The 21,959-nt window shown below is 44.1% G+C and overlaps 1 protein-coding gene and 1 long non-coding RNA gene across 5 annotated transcripts in view; one reads left to right on the forward strand and one right to left on the reverse strand.

Moving 5' to 3' along the window:
• Positions 1 to 8,159: 8,159 nt before the first annotated feature.
• Positions 8,160 to 19,841, reverse strand: LOC122153754. Its single transcript, XR_006165627.1, has 2 exons — positions 19,767 to 19,841; positions 8,160 to 10,842 (listed from the first exon to the last, which is right to left on the reverse strand). It is a non-coding gene; the product is annotated as an uncharacterized LOC122153754 (long non-coding RNA).
• Positions 19,842 to 20,678: 837 nt separating this feature from the next.
• Positions 20,679 to 21,959, forward strand: part of ZDHHC14 (zinc finger DHHC-type palmitoyltransferase 14) — a 107,473-nt gene continuing 106,192 nt past the window's right edge. The window contains exon 1 of one of the 4 annotated variants that reach the window (XM_033011617.2): positions 20,679 to 21,265. In XM_033011617.2, the coding sequence (XP_032867508.1) occupies positions 21,015 to 21,265 (251 nt within the window). In that variant the 5' untranslated portion in view covers positions 20,679 to 21,014. The remainder of the gene's footprint in view (positions 21,266 to 21,959) is intronic. The other 3 variants (XM_033011615.2, XM_033011619.2, XM_033011616.2) reach the window with 3 other exon arrangements.

Below are 21,959 nucleotides of genomic sequence, written 5' to 3' on the forward strand. Positions count from 1 at the left end.
ACTGTTCTAGGATCAAATATCCAAATCTTCATAAAATGAGGGTATGAAAATGTATATGCAAATAAGTAGGTTATATAGGTGATAGCGGAGTGGAAAAATACATTACTTTTATTTATTTACTTTGACCACAGGTCTGAGCTCTTGTGGCTTTGAATTTGGACAAAGTAACAGTAATTGCATGGCTAGGTTCAAGCACTGTGTATGTGTTTACTTTCTGTCAAGGTTTGCAAATGGTGAGGATGCCCTGAGTTTATGGATTGTGGGCTTCCTTCTCTGGTCTTCCTGGTTTTTTATGAAAAATTTGGTGAACCAAAAGCAGACGGTGAGAGGCAACCAAAGGTTTCACCTTCAAAGTATGTATAAATCTCCACCTCTGATTCTGAAGTCATGGTTAGGATTTCTACATTGCCCCCTGGGTTTTTGTGAAAAATTGGTAACAGTGCCTCTCATGAAAGTTCCTAAAAAATGTACAGTATTGGTGAGGGTGAGGTGTGAAAACACAATAAGGAAAAGCACAAGGAAGAAAAGAAATTTAAGAAAAATAAAAAAGAAATGGGTTTGCATAAATATATTCCCTACAAGTTCTTTATAATCTTTGCAAGCACGTGGTATTTCTGCCAATGAACAACTCTATCAAGAAATAACAGCATGGTGTGCAAACTTCTTAACATAATGCTGCAAAATATTTCGGTCTTGGCCTGTGTTTCTCCTGCTTCTCTTCCTCTTCTGTGCAGGACTGCACAGTGATACCTGTACATCTCCAGAGTTTCACTTGAGGACCAAGCTTGAAATCTAGGTCTTTAGAGGAGAAAAAGCTACTTTATAAGTTGGCTGGGACATAATAAATGCAGTAATTTGATACATTCACTAAATGGTCTAACTGACTGGCTTTATATACCCAAAACAGTCTTGAGTGCCACTGCAAAAAAAGTCGGCACCTGCGGCATGGAATCTTGCTTGGGGTTTGAAAATCCAATTCAAAACGTAGAGGACATGGATTTGAATACTGGTTAAACTGGCATGTTCGGTAACAGAACTGGATTATGTAAAAGAATGTGAGAAAGAGCCAAACACTGGTTTTGGAAAGAGAAAATGCAGCAGTTGAGCTATTCTCTGGCTCTCAGGAGAGCTGAGCTTTGCTCTCCGCCTGACTCACTGGGGTCATTTCCGGAATTTATGGGAGCTTTAATATTCCTGAAAGCACTGAGCAGCCTCAGCGCTGTGCACGGGCAGGGGCATGAAGAAACTGGTTACGTACTTCCGAACAATTTTCTGTAAGAAATTAAAGTGTTCTGCAGCTATGATTGGGTCTCTGCAGAAACCTGGTTTTACAGTGAGGTGGTCACTGTTGTGCATCTCTTAAAAATGTGGTGGCTGAAATTTCCATGTGGAGGGTAAGTCCTCGGGTCTCTTGTCTCATACTGCAGCAAAAATCTGGTCACTGAATAATGATTTATAGACTTTAATCTCAGAAATACCGACAAAGTCGGTACTCCTCAAATGTAAGAACAATTACAAGAGCCTTGCATCAAAGAATCAAAAGACACTTTAAAAATACTGGTTGAGCTAGCTGCACACATTTATGGGAGGTGTACTTTTCCATTTGGAGAAGAGGAGGAAATTGATCTGTTTACACAAAGTTCTGCTGTAGTTCTCCAGCAAAGGTGGGAGCTGAGAGGCAGGATCTTCAGATTCCCAATGACTTCCCGCAGCCCCAGAGCTGCCTTTCTAAGCTACAGCTTACTTCTGCAGAATATGAAATGCTTCTTTTTTAATTTCACTTTTACATTTGGTTATTCAGCAGGGCATGTCAGGCGTAACTTCGGACAAGACTGAGCGTGCCAGCATGCTGCACTGACACCACAGCGGCTTTGCTTTTTATGGCCAGAGCCTGGCCACGTTTCAGTAAATGGCAGAAGTCCCATTGGCAGTATGGCCAGAGTTTCAGTTATAAATCCCAAATTAGCACTCATGGATGATGACATTATGGCTGGTCAGAGGCACACTACAAATTTCAGAGCTGTTGATAACACACACCAAGGCTGTCATATGCGTTGGATGGCATTTACGTGGGACTGCAGAAATGAGAACACTTAAGGTGGGTCTTCTTGCATATGCGTGTATCTGCTTGTTTCCTACTCTTATCCTTTACTAAATTATATGTTTTATTACCTGCTCAGTGTTTACAATATTCTCTCTTGTCAAGTAAATTATGCCTGTATCTCGTTGGCTCTGCCCACATTAACTCCAGGGGCAAATCATAGATCCCTTCCCAATTCCTGTGATATTGCCACTGTCTTTAGAGACCTGGCAAATACTTTCAGGAGCTCTTTTTAAATTTTACTGGCTACCGTGTCTTTAATGGTCTCAGTATGTATTTCACTGTAGAATAGTACTCTGCCAACTTTTAATAGTTACTTTGCTGTACCACATTAGAAAAACCTTTAACGTGGTCCAGGAAAAAATGTATTTCTGACTAAAATCAAAAAAGAAAGAGCAAAAATTATTTATTATTTATATGGTGTCATTAGAGCATGGCCTGCTTGAAGCTCAGCCACTCTGCCTGGCTGCTACAACCTGAGGTAGCAGTGGTGGTCCTGCACCACCATTTAGATCGACCAGCTGTCCAGCTCTGCCTGGTGACAGCCTGGAAGCAGGATTTTCCGCAGAGAAAATCTGCTCCTGGCCCACGCAGCCAGAACTGGAAACTTCCAAAATTATGGTTGGCAGGACAGAGGAGGCCTCTTGGTGACAGTCCAGTACGTAGGGTTGCCCACCCTGTGTATTGCCTGCTGTGGGCTCCGGGTGGTGACTTTGTTGGTAGCTCAGAGGGGTCCCAGTGAGACTCCGCTCAGACTGCCTGGAGAGGCCGTGCAGCTTCCTTCGCGGAAGATTTTGTGAGGAAAAAGCCCTGCTTGAGGTGCTCTGAGCTCACAGCTGAGCCGGCTTTGGGGAGGAGGTTGGACCGAGGCCTGGACGCCCGGGCAGATTCCCCTCACGAATTAGTTCGTGGGCAAGGGTGACTTCAAAGCTTGGCTCACTTGCACCTGGCTCTGACAGAACGCCCCACGCCACGGTGGCTGCGGGGCGGGAGGGACGTGCTGCTGGCCTGGGCCACCACTGGGCAGCAGAAGCCCCTCAGATGCCGTCTTCGGTGGCTGCTGCGGTGCGTGGGCCTGCGGGGAGGGCTGCTGGCCTGCCCCACGGCCACGGGCTGTCCTCGCGTGGCCACCGACACGGGGCCGGGGGCCCGCGGCGGTGGCGTGTGCTGCAGAGCACCCGGCAGAGGGAAGGAATTGGACTTGCATTTCACTTACTGTGGGAAGGTGGCCTGTATAAACTTGACTCGTGTACATCACCTGCTGAGCAATCCAACTGTAAAGTTAATTGGCATGAATACAAGATGTATACTTTTCCTAATCGACTTCAGTGCAATTATATCCAAAGGCCCTTTTTGTGGTCATTCATGGAGCTTAATTGCCATAGTTTAATATTACAATTAAAAAAGGCCTGGAAGGAGAGATAAATATTAGGCTCCTGATGAATGATAATTATCACTTTGTGTAGATGGATGCGGATGGAAAACATTTCTAATTAAATTATTCTTGTAACATAAATTAATAGTGTGATCTGGATACAGCACTTCTGATGTCACATCTAGAATATTTCTAAGAGTACCAAGTTTGTGCCAGGATTCCAGTCGTCAGGTCAAATTGTCTTTTAAAAATACCAGACTTTTCAGTCAGTTTATCATAGGTTTCTGCAGTGAAGATATTCAGCAATGATAGAATGATTCAAACATTGCACAGAGAATAAAATAAAATAAAGCTATGCAATGAGCATAATCTCTTAGTTCTACAAGCACGGGAGATTCACAGTCTAAATGACAGGGATTCGTAGCATAACTGTCACACGTTTTCTTCCTGTATTAATTTTATCTCCATCTGAGGATTTTTGCAAGACGTAAACCATTAAGCTAATACTCTGAAAACAGGAAAGCTCATTAGCAGCTCTAGGGAAGGGAGTGAGATGGGCAAGGAAGGTGCAGGTCATTAAGGTTGGAAAGAGAAGGAAGCGTGAAAGTTTTAAGAAGAATTACTTGACATGAAATCTGTCTGTGCTCTGTAAAAATCTAATTATTTTTGTATACCTCGCATTTCTTTCTCATCAGTGAGACCTACAGTGCCGAAAGTAAACAGGCAAATGTAAAGGTCGCAGCTGAAGGTGTCGGACTGCATTTCAAAAAGAGGATTATAGATAATTGTTCTAAGATGACCGGTAGCTTTCTGGCCTTATACATGTAGCTGACACGTTAGGTGTTGACAGCAGCCCTTTCCAACAGGCCCTATTAGACATTCGTTTTAAGTTTCTAGAGCGACTGTCCATGACTCTGACAGGGTATTTTTGAAGGGCGTAAAGTGGGAGAGAGATGGCCACTTTCTGTCAGAAGATAATGGGAATTTTGTGTCAAGGCACTCTCTGTGCTTATGGAAGACTGTCCCTGAGATTTTCTGCATGCATGCCCTCTTGTGTATGCTGTACATTAGTGCTTACTGTAGATACCAAAATTTGGCACTACTGTATCTCTCTAAACATTAATCCATCTGTCTGTCACCATGGTAACAAGGCTCCCTATTGATGACTGAAGAAGAGCTGAACCATTAAAACTAAATGTACACGGTTAAAAAAAAAAAGTGAATAAGCTCACTTGGCGTAGCACTACAGAGACACAAATGGTTGAAAATGGGCTAATTAATATTTTCTATGCATTATTTTTATTCACAGTTATAGATCTGAAATAAAGCCTATTGCTAAAATGATCTTTAAATCTCACCTTTGCTTTTCCACATCTATTTATTACGTATTCTACTGAACTCAAAAAATGTGCATTGTTTCAGAAGTTTACATGTTCTATGGTATATATTTGTCCCAGAGAGTGTAAAGATGAGATTAATATCTTAAAGATACCAAGTACAAAGCAGATTAGAAATGTTGCTGAATATTTTACTGCACATGTTCTCTCTCTTTCTCTTTCTTCCATGCTTGTAACATTGCCAAAATAAAATCAGTAAAGTGCACACATTTATTAAAGCATCATTGTCTAACTGAGCGCTGTTAGTTGGACCTGAGATTTTTTGAGAAGCAGAATGTTGTGGAAACTCCGACATGAATTACTGAACTTCATAAATCATTCTTGGACAATGAATTTCCATTTTTTATTACACTGGCGCCACGCATGCTATTAATGGTAGACTTGAATCTATAATTCTATTAGGCTATAAAGAGGCCTTTGGTTTTGGAGTAGAAATACAGCTTAAAACTAACCACTGACATCTCATCTCTTTCTGTGTGCACTGGACGGACGGTGCTTTTTGTTCTCTGGAAAAACGCTGTGTATTTTCTTGACCCTTTGCAGAGTTTCTTTTCCAAGTCTCTTTGGTCTACTCACAAGGTTAACTCTAATAACAGCTACAAAGTGGATAAAATGAGAGACCAGAGAAAGAAACGGGAATACTGTGTTTCAGAATGCTTTGCCACATTCACTGAGCTGAAAGTATGATTATTCTTCTTTATGCCAAGATTTACAGCGCTCTGGTATGTGTTTTAAACTATGGCCCTGAGCTTATAATAAGCCCTTGGGTCAGGAGGTTGTTCAGAAGGGCGTTTTATCAGCCCCATGGAAGGCTGGCTGGTTGGAAGGTCAGACGGGGGCATCGCTCTGTCTGTCTGTGCATAGTGGAGTGGAGCTGGTACACATGCACGTGTTGGATGTAGGTGTATCAGGCAGATTTTAGTAAATCTGACATCCTAGTGAGCAAACGGGGGTGGTTTGCCCTGTTACAGTGTGTATGAACCCCTCGAGGACCTGGAATGTCAGCTGAGCCTACCTGGTAGAACAAGGAGGTCCAGCCTGGGGTTTCTGATATGGGGCTGACATTTAAAATGCTTTCAGCTGAGCAGGAGGCTAGAGGAGCTTGCAGGTGTGGAGGAAAGCAAGCAAACAAGCAAGCAACGAACCTACCAATTTCCCTTCCTCCCTCGTTCTTCAGGTGAAGAAAGATGATCCCTTGAACTAATAGAAAATTGCATTCCTGTCTGATATGAAGCAGAGGGGCAAGAAAGAAGTAATAACTGAAGAGAGTCTTCCTAGTTTGGTCTTTGACAGAAAATAGAAGATGAATTCTGAACTTCAGAAATGCCAGGGTTATAGCATGTATTGCCCTGGGTGGACAGAGACATGACAACGCATTCCGAACACGAATGCTTTTGGGGGTATAAAAGTGGCCCATGGCCATGCAGATGATGGCCACCTGTGATGTATGTTGTGCTCTAATTTGTCTTTGTTCCAAGCGGTATGTCACCACCTCCACTGGATCCAGCAGGCCTTCCAAGACAGTGGCAGCCACAAGCACAATTTCTCTGTGTTCCTCTAGTGAGCTAAGCTTTCTAAGATTTTAAGGAGATCTTTATTGGTCAATACAACTCATTCTGCTTTTCCAAATGTTAAGACAACAGAGTAGTGTGTTCCCCTGATACAATGAATTTCAGGTAGTTTATTATATAAAGAATCCTATAGTGCAATCAAATTGCATTCCTAAGGATGGGGGGAACTTTGCTTTTTACTTACAAAATTATACATTGTAGTAACTTTTTAATTGCAAAAGGTTGTGTTAATGTGCAAAATTTTAAAGCCGTACGCATTAAAAATTATTATTCCCATTCTAATTCAACATTGAAAAGACAGTATTCTCTCTTTTCAGAGAGAGTATTTTCAAAAAAAGTATTCTTATTTTCATGATTTTTAGAAATCATAAAATTTTGCTTTTTTTTAAATTGAATTTTGCAAGATCTGGACAACATCCTGTGTCACTCCAGTGAATTCCTTTCTCTCTTGAGAACTCAGTCTTCTGAAAATTTCCTTTTCCTCAAAACATGCTGTTGTAATAAAACTTGGTTCAAATCCTCACCTAGCACAAGAGTTACTTCCTTGCCAGCTGTATTTCTGTCTTCAGGCTATGTAGTACCTATGTCCTCTCACTCCAGACAGGAGAAATTTGACTATCTATAGAGGGCATGCTTCTGCACTGCCCACAAGTTTGGCTGCTATTTATATATGATGGAGCATGTTTAACTCTGTTTCAGTTCTCAGCCACTCAACAGAGACAGAGCATTTCCTGATCAAAAACTTCATTCAAACAACAGAGTTTTGGGCCAGCTAGGATTCTTGCTACAGCACTGCTATGCTTCCAGCTGTCTCGTGTTGATGTCCTCTCCCAAAGTTTAATTTCATCCATGTGCTGTGTGAATTGTACTCCACACGCACATGGAAGCATCTTAGGTGCATTTCAGATAAATGTTCAGCCCAGCAGCTGCTGAGGATATCTGTCAGGCACTTGCTGGACTCCAGGATCTATGTGGTCTGTTCCCACCTGGAAGAGAAGCCTCTGCTTTCACAGTATCTCTCAGTACTGCAAACAACATGTTCCAGGCAGGTGTCATTTGTCAAACAAAATCTAGAACTGAAGATCTCCCTTCTCTCCTCCCTGACCATGCTGTGATATGAAAAGCTCTGAGCCACACCGAGGATTCAAAAGGCCACTGGTTATCGCACCCTGGCATCGCTGCAAAACCCTGTTTCCTGTAATCCCTGAATCGCTTCGTTCTCTTTCACTTTCTCTGCTGAAGCTGAGGAAGATGCGGGCAAGGTGCCTGCATGCAGCAGTACGAAGTTCTTGATCTGCTTGCTGCCCAGAGCAGGCTGCCAAGCTGTGACAGACAAGCAGTATTAAGGAGGTGGTGAGTCTTGATGGAGATGGGAGATGCACCAGCATCTCACCCACTCGCAGGGTCAGAGTGCTTCATTGCTGGAATGTCAGCTTCTTCGAAAGCTGTTCAGGCGCTTTCTGACTTTCACCCCTGTTAAAACCTCATCCAAGGACATGTCACAGACCCTCTCAACCCTTCAAGCAACAGAACCGGCCCAAGCAACTTCCAGCCTGAGCATCCCTAATTCATGGTGACTGAATCCAGTGCTTCTCCACTGAAGTGGTTTGCATAGCAACACTAGATGAAGCCTTAACACGTAAGCACTTGGGTTTATTTAATTTGAGGGGCAAACTCTTCTACTTACAAGAAATCTTTTTACATACAGATCTACATGTATTTTACAACATGTTTTTATTTAACGTTTTCTGCTTGCCATCTATTTTGAGTAAGGGCTTTGAGGGCAAGTATTTCCTTCCCTCACCTCAGCTCCACAGCTGGCCTCCTAGAGAGGGATGGCAGGGAATGTGGGCTGCCTCTGTTGGGCAGGGATATGGGGCAGGCAGCAAAGCAGTGAGATACTGTCAATCTGCCTGAGAGGGCTTGGGTTTTGTTCTTGTGTGGGCCTTTCATGGCACAGGCTTGATCACTGACCTTTGCAAGGAGTATTCCTCAGCCTGCCGACTTCTCAGAGGCTGGGGAGGAGCGAAACTTATGAGGTGTTGAAAAGCTGGAGAGTTGTATGCTTTGGGTAAGTTGGTGGAAAGGAGTGATAAACTGGTGCTTTTCATGACGTTGGAAGGAAGTGGGAGGTTTGGGGTTTTTTGGGCTTTTTGTATAAAGAGGAAACTCTCGCTTTTGTCTTCTTGAGGAGGTGCAGAGGAAGGAAGGAAAGGAGTGGGGGTTTTTTGGTCACGTATGATGAGAAAAATTCTGCCCTGTGAGCACTGGTTGGAATGAACATTCACTGAAGCAGTGCCTGCAGACCCAGGTGGTGCTTGTGAGGCTGTGCTGTTGCTGTACACATTTGCCTACACTTCCAGGGCTCAGGATTGCTTGGAGGCAGCAGCAATGCTGAGATGGATACAGACAGACTGAAAGACATAATCTTATGGGGCTAATCCACATTGAAGGGTTCAGCAAACCCCTCATACAGAGATGGTGAGAGATGCATCCCGTCACAGGGCTTCTCACAGAACATGGGAAACTGGCATCCACTGTATCCTGGAAGTCCAGGTGGTCAGCAAGCAGACTGCACAGTCCCTCCCAGCACTGCATGTGTGCAGCTTGGCTGGATGGGGGCACTTCATTCAAGATTAAAAAGCTGCAATGCCTGAAATAAACACAGGTTGTCCATCTTTGCAGAAGCCAAGGTTCTGCAGAGGGGGAGACAGTGCCAGCTACCCACTCTGAAAGGGTGGAGAGTTGTCAATGGCTGATATTTTTCTTAGTGTGGTTATAAGAATTGTGTAGACACAGCCCGTGGGAATTTTTTATCCTGTCTTTTGTTCCCTGCAACGGGGGAGTCCACAGGGGGTAAAGAGCTGACAATATTTTCAAGTGTTGCTGAAGAAGATTATGTGGGGATACAGGCTGTGGAGAGTGGCTTTGAAGATCTTGACTGTAAACAGACCCACCTTGGATTTGCTGAAGCTAATCTGCACTAGATGCCTCCTGAATATGCCTGTGTGCCCAGAATGCTAGTTAGTGCTGAATGGCAGGTGCTCACTCTGAGACAGGCACCTCGCACCTGTGGCCAAGAATGCTTGATGATCTACGGCTTGTCCCAAATACAGGCCATAACATGGTGCCACAGGGAATGTTAGTCTCCAAGATGAAAAACCTCGTAAGTTATGAAGTATTGGTTATTGGAAAAAAAAAAAAAAAAAAAAAAAGATCCTTGGAAAAAAAGCAAAAAAAATCTATTTTCTGTAAGTCTAGAAGTTTCTGCAAAGCATTGAGATGTGACATCTAGAGATGGCTTACCTGGCCCAGGCAGGCTCAGGAGAGGCCTGAGACACTGTCATGATTTCTTGAGCTGTTGCACAAGGAGCAGGTATGGTGGCAGCTGCAGCAAGCAAAATAACAGCAGGTGGGGTGTGCTTGCAGTGCAGGCTATGCAGAGGTTACTGATGTATGCTAGGCTTATTCTGAGCAACATGTTGTGGTTAGGTATTGTGGTTAGAACAGACAATTGCTGAGTGTTGTGCGTAATGCATAACAGACATGGCTGTGGTATGCAGATAAAAAAAAAGCATGGGATGAATTTTTCACTAAAATATGCTTCTCTGAGTGTGAAGAAAGGATGAAGTTAGATGGTTAGGAAAGCACTAGCTCTCACCTGCATGCCAAAAGCTCATCTGCGCCAGTTGGCCTGGATGAGAATCACAAAAAATGGAAGTAAAATTGGGTTCTTATAAATCCCCATGAGCTCACGTCACCAGTAATTGGCTTTTCGTTAGCCTTTCTCTGTGGAGGAATCCTTCCTAGTTGCAGTTATCTTCAGAAGTGGAAAAATGCAAGTTTTTACACAATTTTCCCTTTCAAGATGTTCCTTCTGAGTAAAGCCGTCCCTAAAAATCCACCTGCAGCTTCCCCCAAGGGCAGTGAGTGCCAGACTTTTCCCCTCATGATTTCCTCTGCCCCTACTCCTCAGCTCTGAACAGCCACCTGAAGCTTCAGCCATCAACTTTACCAAGTATTCACCATCTCTGAGGCATCCAGGGCAGATGCCATCTGCATGAAGGACTCAGACTCCTCACTACAGGTATTTGGAGATTTCGTTCTTCTCCATTTAACCCCACTTTAAATTTCCACATGGAAATATATATGTTCGTATCTCAAAGTTAAAAGGGGAGCCTCCTTACTAGTAACTGAAGCTCTTCAAGCTCAGATATTCACACAAGCATCTCTCCTCACCCTCCTTCCTTCTGACGCTGCTACTGGTCACTTGGGGCTCTGAAGCTGAGAGGCAACTGAATTAGGATGGTCTACTTCATGAGCTGGAGGGAAGGCAGGCTGAGTGCACCCCGCTGTAGGCAAAGTGAAAAGATTTCTCCAATATCTGCTTACACATACCTGTGGTACAAATGAATACATGGATGTCACACTGGGAACTCTGCTTACTGGTAAACACTTCTGTTACCTTTATATCGAGTCTGAGTTTAAATTGTTCTCCCAACCTTATTTCTTTCCAAAGTTAAGATTTTTTTCCTGATAGTGTTCTGTACCTACACTCCTTTTAATCAAATAAAACATACCAATTCATACTGCCTCCAAGACTAATCTTTGCTTATTATTTATTGCATGAATAATTTTCTTTAGAATTCTGAATGGTTTTCCTGGATTTGCTGGTTACAGTTTTATTGGTTTAAGATGTGATTGTACTGCAGACTACCATTTGCTCATCAGAATTCATTTATATGAATGCTAGTAGATTAGTATAAACTAATTCTACAAAAATTAAGATTTATAAACTCATTCTCCTATTTTGGTGTAAAAAGCATGTGTTCTAAAGCCTTTACAAGTTACTCTCAGAATCTTGGCCAAAACATTCTCTTATCCATACAAATAATCTCGTACCATTTCTTATAAGAAGTTACTGGGTTTTTTGAAGAATAATTAGTTAACATAATTAATGGCTAATAATCTTACATGAAAAAATAGAAATATGTCTTACAAGGTCCATTTGGGCACATGTGAAGAAGACAAACTTAGGAGGATGCTTAAAAGTGAGCCATTACATTGATTTCAATATGAAATTTGCATTTATTAAGTGAGAACCACATTTCCATTGGAAGATGTTGCATCAACTAGTAGTAGAATTGCTAAAACTCTGGTGCCATAAACACATATCTAGTCAGGCACAAGCTTCTGAGCAGAACAAAGCCTATCCATTTAAGTGTTCACAGAAATATGGGAATGATAACTATAGTAAATAAATAAACAAAAATAGTGGAAAAATGTTTTTGTTTTATGCTTCTGACCACACTTGTGTATGATCAGTATTACATTTCTGTTGATTGTCAGACTTCCTTTCTTTACTGCAGTGTTGTCAGCCATATGATTCATGAGTCATATCTAGTCCTTTGTATACAGAGCTCACTGAATATTCAGATTCTACAGAATATAAATTATCAAGTAAACGAAATAATTTTTTTAGCCTGTTTGCTGGGGAGAGAGGGAAGGAACCCAGGCTTTCCAAATTTGAAATTAATTCAGTCCTTGCAGTGCTGCACCCCTGAGTCTATCATGGCTTACTGTCCTGAAAACAATAGCTCTGAGAGGTATAAAATGACCTGTTCTCCCATATTCTTTTTGCTGATTGTTTTATGGCAGGACAGTGGGAAAGAGGGGTGGGTATGAAAGAAGGTATGCGCAGTGGGGAGAGCAGGTCTAGAAGAGACACAAAAACAAGTTGAAGGCAGGGAAAGGAGAATGGGAACGAAAAGAAAGGAACAAGAGAAAAACAATGACACTATGCTAAATCTTCCCCGTTAATGATGCTGAATGGTGACAGTGAAGCATTAAAGAGATTTTCAAAAGCAATTAGCTCCATTTTGAAACGGCCTAGTTAAGTGTTTAATGATGCAGGTAGCCCCCCCTCTGGGATTTACAGAAGTCCCTAATTGCCTAATTCCTCTGGGTAAACTATTATGTATTTTGTGTTAACCCATATAAACAGACGTTATGGATGTGTTCCACTGACAGCAATGGATGGTTCTGCTGTAAATGCTCCAAGTGTGTAGTCCAAAACAGTGAAACAGCCCACGACTATAATTATGAAGAAGGCTTTTCTCAAAATGAGTGTCATGCTCCTTCATGAGCTGTATGGAATCACCTTCTTGTGCTCCACTGCAGAGCACAAGTTCCTACCTTCCCACAGTACTGTAAGTGGCTGCTTGCTGAGGCGGTGGAAAAGCGAGGCAGCCAGGAAACATACGCAGAGGGGGAGCAAAAATGGTTGTATATGAGGTAACTGGAGCATATCTGTGGTTATTCTTTTGTCAACTGGGAGTCCAGTCCCTTCTATTTCTATAGCCCCAAGTAGGGCACAGAAGGAAAAAAATAAACATCTGTAAAAGGGATATTATTTTACACAGGAGATATTAGTTAAATAACTCTCTCGAAACATTTATATTTTAATTGGTTAATTAAAATAATTGCTGTTAACAGCATCCCTTTAACTACATGGCCATTTATAGGTATGTATTTTATTATTTTTTGGTTTGTCTCCTATGGGAACAGACTTACACGATTGTTTAAAGTGTCAGTCAGACTTTCCTTCTCTCCCCAGAGGACGACTCTGGAACTTGCTCAGCTGAATAGGAAAGAAAGAGAAGTTTCAAGTATAATTAAATTTTTGAAAGTTTCGTAAAAGTCAATGGAAGATAATGCCAGTGCTGTGGAAAGGACTTGGTCATTATGTGCTGCCATCCTGAGCAAGTCAGAATGAGGTGGCTTGTGTTTATCTATGAGTCCACCACTACCAGAGGTGAAGGTCCTACTCTCCCTTCCTTTTCTGTCTTTAAGCTGTGTGTTGTCTCCTCACACTTTTTGCCGGCTCTTACACCCATGGGATGCCTCTGCAAGCACATCTGGTTGAGCCTGGAGTTCAGTGGCAGCCTAGACCTATCGAAGTGCTGCCTACAGTCCTACTCTCTACCCCTTTATTTTATATCTATTTGAATTTATATTATATATATTTATAAAGAGGAAAACTCTTTCCTCTTTCACTGGTGTCCTTTCCCTGGGCCATGTGTTCCTACCCCTCCCTTGTACAAGTCCTGGATGCTTTGTCATGTCCTTTGATGAGTCATTTCAGCTTCTTTCAGTGGCAGAAAGTTAACTCAGTGGGAAAAAAAAAAAAGTGAATAGTTTTCTATTTCTGCTGATACTTTTGTACCAAGACAGCTTAGCAAAACATCTGATGAGCAGTGGAGAGAGTGCAAGGGTGAGGGTGGAAGGGTCTGACTCGTGGAGAGGACAGGACAGCTGCCACCCTTCACTGCTAACTTTAGGAGCAGGAAAAGGGTGAGAGAGGGAGGGCTTCCTCCCTTGGCGCTAGCGAGTTGCTTCATTTTTGGTTATTTGGTGGCAGCCGGCTGGCCCCAGTCAGCGTGTGTGCAGCTCCCAGTTAGCTACAGCATGCACTTCTCTTGGCCCGTGGGGAGTGTCCTGCGGGCCCTGGGTGAGAGTGAGGTGGTTGTGATGGGGAAAGGAAATCCAGAGCCCTTTCAGCCACCGCTGACACTTGTGTTAATATTAATTGTGCTGAACACAAAAATAATGAGGCCTGGCTCAATAGCAAGGAGTTTAGCAACGGCGATGCCTAGAAATTGGAAAGCAGATGTGCAGTGAAGGGTACAGAGGGGTATGACCCATGATCATATGTTCATTTCTCTGAATAGCCAAATTCACTTCCTGTCTGTATTGTGGGAAACAAAAAACAAAACAAAAAAATGTTTTAAAGAGGAAGTTTAATGAAGGAAAAGTACTGGTTTGGTAAACTAGGATTAGGACAAAGATGTATGAACCGTGTTAATTAAGAATCAGTAATGTGGATGCCTGACTTCACTGAAGTATACAGAAATTTCTGTATAGTACTGACTGATTAAATGATGCTGTTCTGCATCATGCAATGATGACTACAAAGATCTTCACAGGGAAGCAAAACATCAAACAAACTGTAATTCACTCCACTGTTTGAACAGTGTACTCTACTAATAAATGACGTAAGACCGAGGAAAATTATTTCCTGGCTCCAGTGAGGGAACTTTTGTTGTGCTCCATGACTGATAACACTGGAAAATTTGGGGCTTTTTCCTCATGTAACTGTACTTTACTGGCCCTTTCTTTTGGTTGGCTCGTGTTCTGTGTCTGCTTCCCAGAATGACTGACTTTTTTCTTTCCTTCTCTCAAATTAGAGCAAGCATAAATATATAGGGTTAAAATACCACACTTATGACCTCGCACAATGTTTGTGTTTATTTTTTCAGTTTAAACTGTAAGATTTTGAGGCAGTTTCCCTTCAGCTATGGAAGCAGTCATTGATCAGGGAAGCATGCCTGATTCTGAAAACTTCTGGATTTTGATTGCATTTTTAAGGAGAATTTTTGTTTTATTTGGCTGGAATGAATGAAAATTTCCATAAATCCTGACTTTTATCCAAAGCAATGAAGCTATATGGTAAGAAGCCAAAGTTAGAAGTTGAAAAACTATAAAAATATTCCAGACTCTATATGATTAAGCCATTACAGATTTTTAAATTCTAAACAACTGTGTTTCGAATGCTTCAAAGCAGAAAAAAGCCACCCTGATCAAGAGATATGGTTTTAACATGCAGTGGGTAAATGTAAATACAAAATTGATTCTGGTCTCCAGAGCTTGCCATGAAAAAGTTCTCTTACCTCCTCTTGCCTGCTTAACTCATCTACTGCAGAGGAGTAGTATATGCTACACTTTGTTGGAAGGCTGTACAACAAATGGCTAGTCATCTCAGTCTTTCAAAAGCAAGACTTAAGAGACACTTAAAAGCTTTTTGGACCTGCTTAAGTTGATTGCATTGTAATGATAACCTCTATCTTTTTTTTGATTCCTTAGAGAGAGATTCGGATGCACATTCTCACTCGCTCTTCCTGCCAACTTTTATGAAATGCAGTATTGCTAGTTTACCCAAAGTCTTTTTCAAGGAAATGAAGTACTTTCACAAAATGAATAGTTGGTAAGACTCTAAAATGATGGCTCACTGTCCAAGCAATGGTCCAGGGAGAAGTAACTTCGGAAAAACAGCAGAGAAAAGGGAGAAAAATATTTGGTCTGGAAAACAAGTATATTATACAAACCTCAGCACTACCTGCTCTTGACATTGTAAACTGATGTGTATGATGTACTGAAGTATTTGGCAAGTCTGGACTTGCAAGGCTACTTTCAGTGTCTCACATGACTATGGTATCACAACTCTGTTTGAATTTTAAAAAATTTCTTCAAAATTAATTGTGGAAAATTTGCCTAGAAAGTGTGTCCATGACAGTGCCGAGCTTGCTTTCCACCTGTAAGAATATCAGAAGATCTTTCAGTATGATACCTGTCATTTCCTCCCCTGTTTTGTTTGGAAGTAACAAGCAATTGACTTGGCAGTGCAGGATGTGTAGAGTACATGTATCTTATGTCCACAATGATAGTTTTCTAGTTCGTGTTTATTTAATCACTTAAATACTTTGTCTGATAATGCTTCCAGCATAGTCAAGCAGATTCCGCCACGAAGCATGGTAACAGATGTTCTATATATGTAAGGTGACGTGTCATCTCAGCAAATTAGCTGCCCTGTTGTTTTAAGACTTGCCCTTATGACACCTCCACACTGCAGACAGGGTAAGAGATAACAGCTTTCAGTGGCGATAGCTCTTTCATTAGCATTTCCGAACAAAAAGACATTCTTTTTTCTTTTTAAACTAAGTGATGTTGCTGCCACATATTCATCTATTGCACGAGATCAACGTGAGTCACAAACAAGACATCAGAAGAGTTCATACCGTAACACATGATCCTACAAAGTTTTATGAAGAGAGAGTATTTGTCCTACCTACTGTGTTTAAGATTTAACCTATACAGTGCCTCAAACCAATTTTCAGTGATGTTGTAAATAAATGATAACAAATGATTTCAAGAATAATGTTGAATTGTGTGAAGTGTTAGCTGTATAAAATATTCTTTGTACGGGAGTTTTCAAATTGTTTTAAAAACAACTTCAAAGAGGTGTTGATAGCATGTTCATAATGTTTGCAAAAGGACATGAATAAGACTCCAAATCGCAATGCAATACTGGTACTGATTAGGGACTAGAACAGGCTATCACGTGGAAAGTAAAATGCATGGCACTGGGTGATCCTGTTAGAATCAAAGTAGGTTCACTACTGAAAGTAAAAGTGTGGGTTTTTTCTCTGAGTTTAATTTCTAGAATTATTTTTCCAGGCACTCCTCAAATTCTTTTATGTATTTCTCTCAGTTAATATGGCTGAAGTTCACTTCCCAACCACAACGTCTTAAAAACCCAAGGGAAAGACTGTGGAGTGAGACAGCAGCTTGAACGAGGTGCTGGTATTGTTTACAAATGTTTTGCTTCTGAAGAGTGTTTCTGAAATTAGCCTGAGTGCTACCTGTGAAGATAAGACAACAATGACATTTTTGCATGAACTGTTTGCTCTGTTTGCAAATGTCTAAAATATTTCATAATATCAGGAGAGAACAGTGCCATTTGACATCATACAGTTATTAATATTGTCAAAGCACTGAAGACAGATCTCCAGCAATATGCTAATCAAAACCTCATGAAGATGAAAAATGCTTGTCAGTGAACCACAAAATTTCTGTCAGCAGCCTTCTGCTGGCATATATTGACACTGCATTCGGGAAGATAGAAAGAAAAGTTATTAGCTGTTTATAAAAAACACCTCAAAGTATAAAAAATGCAGTGATATCTAAGTTATGAGATAGCAGGCAAACTGTTGACAACAGGCACTACAGAAGGAGGAGGAGATGGAAGGAATAATGCAGCAGCATCTATTACATGTGGGGAAATCAGATGCATTTGCATGAGAGATGATACCAGAAACTGGTTTTACATCCTCCTGCCCACTTGGCAAAGGACTAGTCCTCTACACCTTGCAAAGGGAGACACCCCTCCACAGTGTGTACCAGGCTACTCTGTGTAATTTGGTTAGCAAAGTAATTAACTTCCTCCAAGGAAGGAGGAGTATCCAGTGCCGGTCACACTGTTCCATGTTTCCTTTGTTATTAGGCACTGTTTATGGGTAAAGAATTAGCTTAGTATATTAGAGGGATAAATATTCCATTCCAAAATTAGAAATGGAATTATGAAAACAGAAAACACATTGCCTATGTGCAAGATCTCAGCTGCATCCTCATGCTGTGTTTTTGGTGTCTCCTAGGACAACGTTCAACCATAAGAGATGTGGGCTGAATGTAATAGGTCTTAACTTTTTCCAGAAATTTGTTCAGTATGCCTTCAGGTTTTTTGAACTCAGGGTTGATTCCTCCTGCATGTCCCAAACTAGTCCATTCTCTGTAGGTTATACCAGCTCCTCTAGTAAGTTGGAAACCTTTGTAAAAGGCATGTCAAAGTAAAACCCTTTAGTTAGCACTGTGCATGTCCGCTTATCTCTAGCAGTTCATAGAATGATAGAACTACAGGATCATTTAGGTTGGAGGACACCTACAAGATCATCAAGTCCAACCGCTAACCTAACACTACCAAGTCCACCACTAAACCATGTCCCTAAGCACCACGTCTAAACATCTTTTAAATACCTCCAGGGATGGTGACCCAACCATTTTCCTGGGCATCCTGTTCCAATGCTTGACAACCCTTTTGGTGAAGAAATTTTTCCTAATTCCCAATCTAAACCTCCCCTGGTGCAACTTGAGGCCGCTTCCTCTTGTCCTATCACTTGCAGCTTGGGAGAAGAGACCGACACCCACCTTGACACAACCTCCTTTCAGGTAGCTGTAGGGTCTCCCGTCTCCTTTTCTCCAGGCTAAACAACCCCTGTTCCCTCAACCCCTCCCCATAAGACTCGTTCTCCAAACTCTTCACCAGCTTTGTTGCTTTTCTTTGGCCGTGCATGGAGAACATACTTGGCAGAAACATGAAGCAGCTTTGAGAGTGGTTCTGCCTTAGCTGTGGGAACCCTGCCTCCCTGGGCTTTCTGCAGGCGACCCTGCCACCAGCACCATTTCGCACCAGGGCGGTACTGCCCCAGAAGGGCTTGGTCCAGGACTGCGCTGCTGGAAGAGCTTTTCTTTCACGGCTCATACCCTTCTGGGATGGGCCTCATGAAGTCAGGACGGACTAAGGGTCTGTACGAACACATTGGTGGTGGTGAACGAGCTCGTTTCTCCCATCAACATAATGGCGGATTCCTTTGCTAAAGCAGTGAAACGCTTGCACGTGTGGACAGAAGTAGGGACAGCTGCCTGTCGGCCCAACTCACTGGTGCAGTCGAGGACTTTGTGTAGCTGTGAGAGGAACAACCTCTGGGTATTCGGTGGTGACAAGGGTGCCGCGAAGAGGGGGGCAGTCCCGGCCCTCGGGCCTGACTAAAGCACACCTCACTCCGCGCCCGGCCCCGCCGCCGCTCCCGCTCTGCCCGGCAGCCCCGCCCCCCTCCCGCCGGGACGGCTCGCAAGGCATGCTGGGACTTGTAGTCCGCCCTCCCGCCCCCGCTTCGCCGAAAGGCGGGGAGGGAGGCGGGGGTCGAAACTACAACTCCCAGCGGGAAGCCGGGGCGTGACTCCGGACTGCCCGTGTTTGAGCCCGCCCGGGGCGGGCGGCCGGTGCCGCTGGGTCGGGCCGCGGGGGCGGGGCTCTTCTTTTCCCGTCGCTCAGCCGCACCGCCCGCCCGCGGCCCGGCAGCTGCAGCGGGGGAGGGACGGGGCCGCCGCCGCCTGGGGCTGAGGGCGGACGGCGCTCGCGGCTCCTGCATGCCTTCCTGCGCGCGCGTGCCGTGGGCGGCGGCGCGCGGCCGGCTGCGTGGGCCGGGGGAGGCGAAGGTTGGGCGGGCGGGGAGGCGGCGGGAGCGGGGCTCCAGCGCGGCTCCCCGGCGCTTCTGGCCCGCCCGGCGTTAGTGCGGTCTTCGCGCTCCAGCGGCCGGAGAGAGAGGGGCCGGTGCGGTGCGGTGCGGGGGACCCGCCTGGCCTGTCGCCGCGGAGCGACTGACTGGCCGCGGCAGGGGGTGCGCGCCCGTGTGGTCCCGTCCCTCGCCGCCTCCCCCCGGCTCCTCCCGCGGGCGGCCGCCGCTGCGGTGGTTACCGCCTCCCCCTGAAGATGAAGAGGCGGCAGCTGCTGCTTCAGGGTCTGGCTGCCGGGGAGAAACCGGGATAGAGGCTCGGGGGAAAAAAAAAAAAAAAAAAAAAAGGGGGGGGGAGAGGAAAGTCGCCGCTCTCCGGCTGGCGGAGGGGGGGGAGCTGGGCGTTCTTCTCACCTTGCTCCGGGCGAAAGCGCGGCGAAGCGAGGCAGGCGGGCGGGCAGCAGCTCCTCTGCGCCGAGGGGAGGGGGCAGGATGCGGGGGGGGGGCCGGCACCGCCGCGGGCCGTGGGCGAGAGCCTGAGCGGCGGGAGCGGCGTGCGACCGCCCGCGGCGGCCCTGAGTCGGGCGGCGAGGATGGTGGAGGGAAGGAGGGAGAAGTCCCGGCAGAGATCTCCCACCGGCGGCGGAGCCTCCCTCTCTTCTCCCTCCTCGACCTCCCTTCCGCACGGCCGCCCGCCCCGCGGGGCTGGGGCGCTGGGGAGCATGAGGCGGCGGCGGGAACCTGTTGTGTAGGGGGAGGCGGGGGTTAAGCGCGGCGGCGGCGCCGCCCGGGGCGCGGGGCGTGAGGCGAGGGAGGGAGGATGAGGAGGACCTGCTCCTGTGGTGTCTGTCGGGGACCGGCCCTGCCCCGGGCTGCCGCGGGCTCGGGAGAATCCCCGTCCGTGGGGTCGTGAGAGGGGCCCGCGGGGAGCCCCCGGGTCTGCGCGGAGCGGCGGCCGCTTCCCGCTGAACGGCGGCGTCAGAAAGAAGAGAGCTTGAAGTGTTTCTCGGAAGCTGGAGTTGCAGCCTGGTTTCTTTTATTGCTTTTTTTTTTTTTTTTTTAAATGAGTTGATACGCATGTCTCTCGAGGGAACGTTTTAGGAATGGTCATTTTTAGCAGTGAAATCTGCTGCGCAAAGGAGGATTATAACAAATCTCTATGAATGATAGACTCGATTGCTAAACCTTTCCTTGACCAACCATCTGACCCTCGGAGAGATCTCTCAGGGTGTGCGTGGGAAGGAAAAAAAAAAAAAAACAAAACAAAACCCTCCCATTTGAAAATAAACTTGAAAAAAAGACTAATTTTTTTTTTTTGGACAGTCTAACTGCTTTATAATTATTTTTTTTTTTTTTTTTTTTTTAAATCTTGTTTTGTGATAAGTTGTTTTAAACAGGATTATCCTACATGGTGGTTTTGTAACTGGTGGAGGAAGGAAGGAAGGATCCATCTCAAGCATTTCTGATATGACAGCTTTGGTTTTTGAAGAGTTAACTGGCGCTTGCATGATACACCTATTGCTAGTCTGGTAGCAGACTTTTCATCTTTATTTTTTATTAACTGGGGCTGGTGGAGAGGGTTATCTCAGTCAGAAGGATATTTGCACATATATATATTGTATATATTTTTGGTGGGGTTCTCCCCACATTTACTCTCTCTTGATGACTCCTGGAGGTGGTAGTGGGCCCATGAAAGACTGTGAATACAGTCAGATCAGCACACACAGCTCTTCGTCTCCCATGGAGTCTCCCCATAAGAAAAAGAAATCAGCTCCCAAGAGAAAATGGGAGGTTTTTCCTGGAAGAAACAAATTCTTCTGCAATGGGAGGATCATGATGGCTCGACAGACTGGAGTCTTCTACCTGACTCTTGTTCTCATCTTGGTCACCAGTGGACTCTTCTTTGCATTTGAGTAAGTGACATTAAAGTGTTCATAATATTCCTTCTCTTCCTCTAGTTATTTATTTTCTGACTGAAAATAAAGAAACATGTTTATCCAGATGTCATAGAGAATCCTGGCTGAATTCAGCTAATGTTGCTTTCTATGATTGAAAATACGCTGAAAGATTGAAAGATGCTGAGGGACGCATGATCCTGTTTTGGTTATCGTGCTCCGTGAAAGACTAATGCTTGAGGATTAAGGTTGTAGTGCTTTTATATCACCCGTTTCCAGCTCTTGGTGCTGGTGCAAGATGAGTGTAAAACAGCAGGTTTGGGATGGTCAGGAAATGATGTAGCTTCTTGTTTGTCAGTTACTCTGCTGAGAATCAAAGCTGGCAGGTGCGAAAATACTGATCCTTTGTCGCAGAACTGCATGCAAGAAAAGCAGTATCTTTCATTAGTTTATGAATTAGGCCTGTTTTTTTCTCTTGAAGTTGTTCAGTAGCTTGTTGATGAGAATTCCAAGTTAGTAAAAAAAAAAAAAAACCAAACCAAAACCCATCTGTACCATGTTGCATGTACCTAGCTTTCCACCACTAGGTAACAGCATTACTTTCTGTTTGTGATGATTACTTGTATGTGAGTTTGGTCTTCATTTAAGCCATGTTTGGTTTGGAGGTTTGGATTTTTTTTTTTTAAGCAGGCTTCTTGTGTCCTCCTAGGGC

The sequence above is a fragment of the Tyto alba genome, unplaced genomic scaffold (assembly GCF_018691265.1).
Source record: "Tyto alba isolate M040663 unplaced genomic scaffold, T.alba_DEE_v4.0 Super-Scaffold_22, whole genome shotgun sequence".
In the NCBI taxonomy this organism is placed as follows: domain Eukaryota; kingdom Metazoa; phylum Chordata; class Aves; order Strigiformes; family Tytonidae; genus Tyto; species Tyto alba.